The sequence below is a fragment of the Urtica dioica genome, chromosome 4 (assembly GCF_054948205.1).
Source record: "Urtica dioica subsp. dioica isolate 48M chromosome 4, U.dioica_male_clone48M_v1_H2, whole genome shotgun sequence".
NCBI lineage: Eukaryota > Viridiplantae > Streptophyta > Magnoliopsida > Rosales > Urticaceae > Urtica > Urtica dioica.
This window is the reverse complement of record NC_142759.1, coordinates 9,854,453-9,863,222: the sequence shown is the minus strand read 5'-3', so window position 1 is coordinate 9,863,222 and position 8,770 is coordinate 9,854,453. Positions and strand designations below refer to the sequence as shown.

At 34.6% G+C, this 8,770-nt stretch overlaps 1 protein-coding gene across 3 annotated transcripts; it reads left to right on the top strand.

The window, feature by feature from the left end:
* The first annotated feature begins 4,694 nt into the window (after positions 1-4,694).
* Positions 4,695-7,181, top strand: LOC149400240 (transcription factor bHLH57-like). Of its 3 annotated transcripts, none has more exons than XM_089613303.1 (5): positions 4,695-4,954; positions 5,263-5,355; positions 5,854-6,420; positions 6,495-6,896; positions 6,996-7,181. In XM_089613303.1, the coding sequence occupies exons 2-5, from the start codon at positions 5,320-5,322 to the stop codon at positions 7,080-7,082; spliced, it is 1,092 nt and encodes a 363-aa protein (XP_089469429.1). In that variant the 5' UTR covers positions 4,695-4,954; positions 5,263-5,319; the 3' UTR covers positions 7,083-7,181. The 3 variants fall into 3 exon arrangements, with proteins under 3 accessions (XP_089469429.1, XP_089469427.1, XP_089469428.1); XM_089613301.1 differs by having other exon boundaries at positions 5,245-5,355; XM_089613302.1 differs by having other exon boundaries at positions 4,695-5,132; positions 5,245-5,355.
* Positions 7,182-8,770: the final 1,589 nt, after the last annotated feature.

Genomic DNA, 8,770 nt, shown 5'->3' with positions numbered 1-8,770 from the left:
ATTTGTTGGTTTGTTTTGAAACGAAAGTTTCTGTTCCTAAATATATATACCTAGTAAACAAAAAATAAAAAAGATTTATTTCAACGGTCTAGCTTAAAGTTGGAGAAACGATCAAATTAATTAGAAAATCTTTCATACATTTGTAATGCATATGCTTACTTCGTTTTTCATAAAGGATTTCGAGGACATCACTGGGGATAAGTTTGAGAAGTAAAGTGTTTGGGAATTAAAGAGAAAAATACTATTTTATATTAAATTTTAACTAAAGGTATATAACAAACGTGAACGTGAATATGTATGATGTTTGTATACATTAACTATTTTAAGTATCCCTTTTTTATCCTTTTAGTTAATAGATGTATGATATTTGTACAATTGAATGTCTCGAACAAATTTTATAATATATATATATATATATATATATATATATATATATATATATATATATATATATCTAACAATTACATTAACCTCCTAACTTACCAACGTTTTAAAAAACTTGTCCAGCCTGTCACTTTATCCCAAGGTAGCCTACAGTACAGTATGATGCAGATGTAGCTAGAGCTAGAGACGGCTCGACGAATTTGGGAGCTTTGGGCAATGGCAAAAAAAAAAAAAGCCTTTTATAATTATATTTAAATTAATTAAAAATAATTATACATTATAAACTTATCACAAAATCTCACATTAATTATATTTTGTAAAATTAATTTAAATCAGAAATGTATAAATATAATAACAAAATACATTTTAACTTAAAAAAAAAAAACTATGGTTTCTTAATATTATTTACACCATTGTAATTTTTTAACGTACAAGGTTGTCTTAGCTTTAAAAATCGGAAGTTGGTTTAATGCAGCCCTAAAAAAAATGTATTACCAAACAGAATGGTATAATGGCGCTTCTAAACTTGAAGAGACCAGGCTCATGAATGGTGTATCAAGAGTCAAAAATATTGCTCTGGATTCTGCTTCTCTCGTGCAAAAGAATAGGCATGAGCATGACATTTCAGTACTAACTTAGGCCTTAGGCCAATAGAAAAGGTTAAGACAACAAACTGGCTATAAACTTACAGTGAAAGTCCAGTATGTCACAGTTTACAGAAACGATTATCCTTTTAAAAAGACTTGCTACCGAAGTGCCCGCGTAAATATTGAAGCGAAGAGGTATCTGATTAGTGGGATGAGTGTTCAGGTAGCTTTAAAATCGGGGTTGGTTTAATGCAACCCTGAAGAAAAAAAAAAAGAAAAAAAAAAGGGTGTCGTTGTCCTAGCACCACGGCCCAATGAAAAAACGGTAACTCTTCAGGCTTCACGCCTTCTAAAAAATTTATTCGAGGAAGATGAAGAAGCTTAAGGAATGGTGTTATTTGAGAACACACCTAGCCTGAAGAAAATCACTGCACCCCGTTCTCCACCGTGTTGGGCTGACACCCCATCATAACTCCACATTAGTATGATATTGTCCGTTTTGGGCTCAAGTCCGCACAATTTTGTCTTTGAGTACCTTCACAAAAAGTCTCATACTAATGGAACTGGTGTGACTCTTATATCCATGGCAATTCTTGCCTACTCTTTCGAGGTGGGACTTGGGTTTCTACCCCAACATTAACTACTTTCAAGATGTGCGATCTTGCTCTAAATGGTCTTCGTGCTGTTGAGGTCATGTCGTTGACCAACTGTCGACGTGTCCATACTGTGACTAAGATGCATTTCAAAGGCATCGAATGTGAATTCGTGTGAGATGTAAGAGATATGTGTTTATAGTCTTTTTCACTCCTGTTGTACCATATACCCCAATATGATATCACTGCAATATTGATTCTAATTGTGCATCAATGTTGATCTTGTGTTATTAGTTTTTTTTTTTTTTTTTTTTTTTGTACTTGAGCTAATTTTAATTGTAGGTAAGTAAACAAGCTGATCAGTTTCAAGTAGCGTATGAAGTGTGGACTTGTACAGGCTCTAAAGTGTGGTACTTGTTTAGTGAAGAATGTCCTTCTTTCGGTTTTTTCTTACTCTCCCTTGTGAATTTCACTGTATGTGGTCTTGATTTTTGTAACTTGCCCTTATTAAAGAACATTCTTTTACTGCTGGATAAAATGGATTTTCTTCTATTGTTAGTCATGGTTGTGATTTTTTTTTCAGGTTTACACAAATAATCTGAATTCTAATTGGTGTCTCTAGCTGATTTGTTCCATTGATGTCTTCTAATTTGCTCAAACGGTCTTGTCCGATGCAAAAGACTATTTCAAAAATTGAAGCGGTGGTGCAATACTAGATTCAGTAGAGTACTTATGTTGAGAGTTTTATGTGGATACCAAGTTGTTATAAGTAAAAAATGGTGGTAATGGTTAAATTTTCTTACAAATTTTTAAGATTTTGGTTTGGTGCACGACATTAAACTCCAACATTGCATCATTAAAAGTTATGCCTATTTGTATACTTAGAACATTGCATCATTCTCTTTTATGAATAATAACATAATCTGCATTTCACTAAATTAATTTGGTAGTTGGGGTTTCCGTAAATGTATTGGAATATAGATAGATCAATATAGGTTTAGAAAATCATGAGATAATAAAAGTACATTAGAAGAGGATTAGTAAGAATATAATTTGGCCATTTTGTTAATAAGAATGTCCATTATAAGAGAATTAATAAGTAATATGTACACAGTCTATAATAATATAATTCGACCATTCGGTCGTAAATGAAAATCAAGTAGAAATGAATAGAGGATTAAATAACTCACATGAAATGGACTTTCCAAACCGATTTGATGACTGGACTATACATTTTGGGAAAATCAACACCAGGTATTTAATTGAAGCCTTTTTCCACGATGTGCCTTGCGCCATTGAAGTAAGCCATTTGGAAGGTCTTTTGATCTCAAACAACCATATATTTCCAAACTCAGCTTGCATTGTTTTTGTCCATATCCCTCATCTTTTAATTCCTCAAGCTTGCTCACCCAAACCTGGACTAAATGTAGTCTAAAACACAACGATTATTTGGTGATGGTAAACACCTTTGGCTTGTAAATTTAGGATCATTAATTAAAAAATATATATTATTACTAGACAAACGATTATCATCTATTAAAATTATAGCGTAATTATTCAAATATTAAACAAATAACTCAATTCATGCTTACGTAGTTTATAATATGATGCATGTATATTATTTTAATATTTAAATAATTCACCAATAATTTTAATGTATGAAGTTTAAGTAAGTTATATAATAAATATCTTTTAATTAACTCATTGTTAAAACCAAATTTTAGCTAGCCTTGTTATTTTAAATAATGTTTATGAAAATACACCGATTTAAGAAAAAAGTACGTTTCTATTATTTTTCTCTTTCCTTCTCTCTGTCTCTTTTTTTTTTTTTTTAATAGAACGGATTTTCCATTAAAATTGGGTAAAAAACCCATCAATACAGGAGAAAACACCTTAGTACATGGATTACCAGGACCTAAGTCGAGGTGAATCTAACACTAAATTCCGGTAAAAGTACGAGATGTGCTAACTTCCGACAACGGGAAGAATTACAAGCACCAATAGAGCACACAAGAGGCTCGTTAAAAAACCCAAAAATTGGCGATGGAAAAATCCAACCAAACTCGGTCCGATAACCACGAATATGGTGGCTCTTCAACCTGCATAGATAAAAACCTAACAGGAAATCCACTACGGGAGATGAGACTACGGCTAATCCGAGTCCAAAACAAACCAAAACAGAACAAGCATAATAAGGATCCATACTCCAACAACCAAGAACCCTGTAACTAAAAGGAAAACAAAAAACCAGCCACCGAAACAGTAAACCAACCACAAAAATCCAAATCTACTATCACCTCTCAGATCCAACCAACCCAGATCTGCGAACCTTCGTCAGTCGCACAACGATCGGAGAGCAAGAGCCCGGCGGCGCACACCGACGGCGGTCGCACTACGGTCGGAGAGCGGTAACTCGGACGCGGACGTGCACAACGGCGACACGTTGAGAGCCACACTCCGAGGGTCAGACGCGGACGGCGGTCCCACCGTAGGAGTTCTCTAAATAATATATACAGATTATCACCGTGATTTTTGGAAATCAAGAATGTTTTAGCTTTTAATATCGCTTATTATATGTGCTTAAATAATACTTTCTTTTAACACTTTATGTGCTTAATATATACAATTTTGGTCGTAGTAGTATAAAATTAGAACTTTGCAAAGTACAAGGCTCTTATAACCACACTGTTAAAAACATCAATTTCTGCCACAACCCATGTGCGCAGTGAAATTCAGTAGAAGAGTTGCGTTACATGCAAAATAAATTAATATTTTATTTAATTAAATATATTTATTTGGGAGATGGTTTCTAGAAAATAGTATGTGGGAAACGGAAAAGAAAAATATCCATATTTTTTCAATCACACCACCATACAGTAATATGACACAAATCCATAGGACTTTCCAAAGCTCTTAATTGACATTTCCTTCTCTTTTCATTTTCTTTCTCTTTTTCGCAGTCCAAAATCCAAATACACAGACGAGAGATGAGAGAGAAAGGGCCCACAAGCCACGAGCCTCTCTGTACTCACAGCCGGACAAAACTGCCATTGTCAATAATGCTTGGGACCTTGTAAACCAGACAACTCTCTCTCTCTCTCTCTCTCTCACCAACTCTCAAATCTCAATGAGAGTTAACAAAGTAAACCAATATCTTGTTAAAAAGTATGTCAACCTTCATCTAACCGAAGAGACAAATCCCAGTAGTAGTACTCAGTTTTTAAAAAGCAAAATATTATTTTGCTGAAATAAAAATACTACATGGTTATTATATTGTACTAATATTTGTGATCATAGATAGAGCTGCACTGCTTGTTTATCTCTCCTCTTTCTCGCTCTCTCTCTCTCTCTATATCACTTCACGGTGTTGTTATGAGCCCTTCGTTTAAGGCAAGAGAATACACCAGCAATTATTATATTCCTATTTAAAGGGCTGTATATCATAAAACTTGCCAACAGAGAGCACGCAGAGGAATTTATACTTGTGTATACATATATAAATATTTTCTATATATATTGTTGGTTGTTGGTGTACAAGAACATGGGGTCTCTCAGCTCAGCTTCTTGGGTCTTACATTTATTACTATTCTTCTGTTAGCATCACTATGGAATGTTGTTGTTGGTATAAGAGAGAGTGAGACATATATTTATATATATATTTTTTGTTTTATTTTATTTAGGAATTGGATTTAATTCAGGCACGCTTCAACAACAGCAACAACAGCAGCAATTAATTCTCCACTCTCTCGGCAGTAATGGAGAGACTTCAAGGACCCATAAATCACTCAAATGTATGTTTATGTTACTTTTTCTTCTTCTTCTCAATTTTCAAATTTGTTTATTTGAAGTTTATTTCTTTATATAAAAAGTGTGGCTTCCTATCCCTAGCTGCTTACCGTAGCATCAACTCAAGAAAGGTTTTTATTATTATTATTTTTTTTTTTATCTACTTCTCTAATCTCTATAGTGCTTTAGCATTCAATGCAATGTGTGTGTTAGTGTTTCTGTATTTATTTCTTCTTTCCTTTATACTTGAAAAACCAAAAACCTGAAATATCTCTGCTTCTCTCTTTCAAAATTCCTTTCTCATTCCGTTTTCATGTTTGCTTTCTGTTTCAAAACTGAACTCTCAGTTCAGGTCACAACTCTCTCATTTATTATACATTTTCCTTTTCCACAAAAGAAACCAAAGCCTTTGTAGAGACTAGAGACCCACTTTAAAAATTCCCTGCTTTAACTTCCCTTTTTCTTTTCCCTTCTAATAATTATTAAACAACTCTCATGAGCAGCTATTTGGTGAGCATTTTGACCACCAAGTAGAGTGGCTAGGCAGGTTTGAGTTTGAGGACGAAATAGAAGACAAAATGCCATTCCTTCAGATGCTTCAAAGCGTTGACCAGAGTCAAACAACAACGAACCCATCTTTCTGCTGGGGCTCGAGAGAGCCCAGCTTCCAAACACTGTTGAAGCTACAACACGCGAAGAAAAGCCCGTTATGGGAATCCGACACCAATTTCGACCTCTCTCATCATCACCATGAAATCATCATGGATTCCGGTCAGAGCTACGTGGACGACGGTTCTCCGGCGAAGTCTGAAGCCGTGGCGGCTCCTCAACAAGACCAGGCAGCTGGTCTTGATCAGTTGACCGGCCAGGACGTGATGGGAAAGGCAACGCAGGGTTTGACTTTGACCAAGGAGAGAAGAAAGAGGAAGAGAGCTAGGGCGGTGAAGAACAAAGAAGAGGTTGAGAGTCAAAGGATGACCCACATCGCCGTCGAGAGAAACCGGAGACGCCAAATGAACGACCATCTCAACGTTCTCAGGTCACTCATGCCAAGCTCATACATTCAAAGGGTAATCGAGTCTTTTAACTATTTTTTTTTTCTTTCTTTCTAAAGATAGTTATAATATTGTTTTTATTATTTTAGGGCGACCAAGCGTCGATCGTCGGAGGCGCGATAGATTTCGTGAAGGAGTTAGAGCAACTTCTTCAATCCCTTGAGGCCCAAAAGAGGATGAGAAAGCCGAGAGAAGAAATCAGTTCAAATTCGGTGCTCAGCCATTCTTCTTCTTCTTCCACTTCCTCGTCCTCGTCTTCTTCTTCGAGATCTTCCATTAGAGACGGTGGTGGAGAAGCGAGAGCGGAGAACAAGTCGGAGATAGAAGCGACGGTGATTCAGACCCACGTGAATTTGAAGGTTCGGTGCAGCAAAAGGCCAGGACAGCTTTTGGAAGCCATTGTTGCTTTGGAAGAGCTCAGGCTGTCGGTTTTGCACCTTAATGTCACTTCTTCTTCCGATCACACCATTCTCTACTCTTTCAATCTCAAGGTAAAGTCAAAGTAAACATTGAATTTCGTGTTTTCATGAAAAAATAAACTTTTTCTGATTATATATATATGTATATATGTGTATTATTTTTTTGGGCAGATAGAGGATGACTGTCAGTTAGGCTCAGCAGATGAAATTGCTGGAGAGGTCCATCGGATATTCAGAACCATTGACCAACAAAGCTAGGAATATTTTAACTGTACTCGTATATTATTTAATTATCTTCTTAAACTTTGTGGAGTGTTGGTAAATTAATAATACAGATGTTTTTTGGTTTTTTGTCAACTTGGGAGTTGGGTAGTTTTTTTTTTTTTTTTTTTAATCTTCGTAAAATGGCTTCTTTATTTTTTATTTTTATAAATAAAAATGGTTTCTTTTAAATTCTCTGTTCATTAGCATTATTATTTTTGAGTTGTTTTATGTAAATATTTTATTTATTTCGGAGAAGGTGGGGATTTTATTTTTGTGGGAAACAAGGCCTGCCTTGACTATAGTTGAATATTTCAGAATCTCATCATTACGTATTGCCAAGGATACTTCTATTTCTATATTTTGACTTTTTTGCTAAATTTCCGTATACTATAAAGTTGTTTCATCATTATAGATGCTTTATTTTATCAATTGTCCTTCTCTACACACTTCATAATTCTATAGATGCAATGCCAGGTGATAAATAGGATTACAATACAACTACGCAACTTCATATAGCCCCTCCTATCTTTTTCCTTTTTCGTCTTCCGTTGGGATTTTCAATTCGGTGAACTTTTGATTCTTCCAATGTAAAAGTAACAAAAAAAACGTCAAACAATAAAATTTCATTTCGCCTTTTTTTTTTTTTTTTGCAAATTCGAACATGCAAATGAAATGAATTGGTTCAAAAACAAAATATGGACTTGAAATAATTTAAAACAAGACTGGCGTTGCATGTTTAGATCAAGTTAATTAGTCATGTGTCCAAACATGTTATAGCCGAATAGTATTTATTAATTCAACATTTGAATGTGACGAGTGTGTGTGATACGAGACATAAAATAGTGCTTGAACCCATAAAATTTGCAGTTGTTTTCTTTCATCTTTTTCTTCTTCAGTCTTCACCTTTGTCTTAATTTGGACACAAGTGACCGTGTACGTTAAATAATATATAATTTGGTTGCAGAACTTTGGCATAGAAAAAAGGGTAGACTACAGAAACTTGAAATGTGAACCTATGTTGGCACTTTCTCAATCTCAAGTTTTGGCATTTTCTTTCCAACCTACCCTACAAATGTTGGTATGAGATATTGTATTGTATCTTAATAATTAACCTCAAATTTCACTCTCATTATTTTCCATATTTTTTTCCTTCCAAAGTCTAGTATGCTCTATTTGCATTAAATTTATTCCTCATAGGTATCTTTTGATGACCAAAATCACAGCCTAGGGACATTCTCTGTACGTTGCGGTACTTCTGAGTAATTGACGAGTATTTATTAGGATCTCATTTAATGCAATGATAGAGGGGCCTAAAGCATTTACTAATCCCTACACTACTACATATTAGTTGCTTTACATGAACTAGTGTCTCTTAGACATACACTAATGCCTTACGATCTAAAGAATATCAAAGACACTACTTATCACCGGTAAATCCAACAACGGGCTTCTCGGAATATCCATAGAAGTGTACATCGACGTCCTATTAGTTGAAATTTGAATTGGAGCCAATAGTATCTTATATCTTTAAGAGAACTTAAAATGTTGAAGCATTAATATATGATTTTATTGAATCCACTATAATTTATGTTTGATGTCACATCAAATAAAATGGGCAACATAGTAAATGAGCAAGGCATGAAAACCAAGTTTAGAAAGATCAGAGATCATACATATGCTCG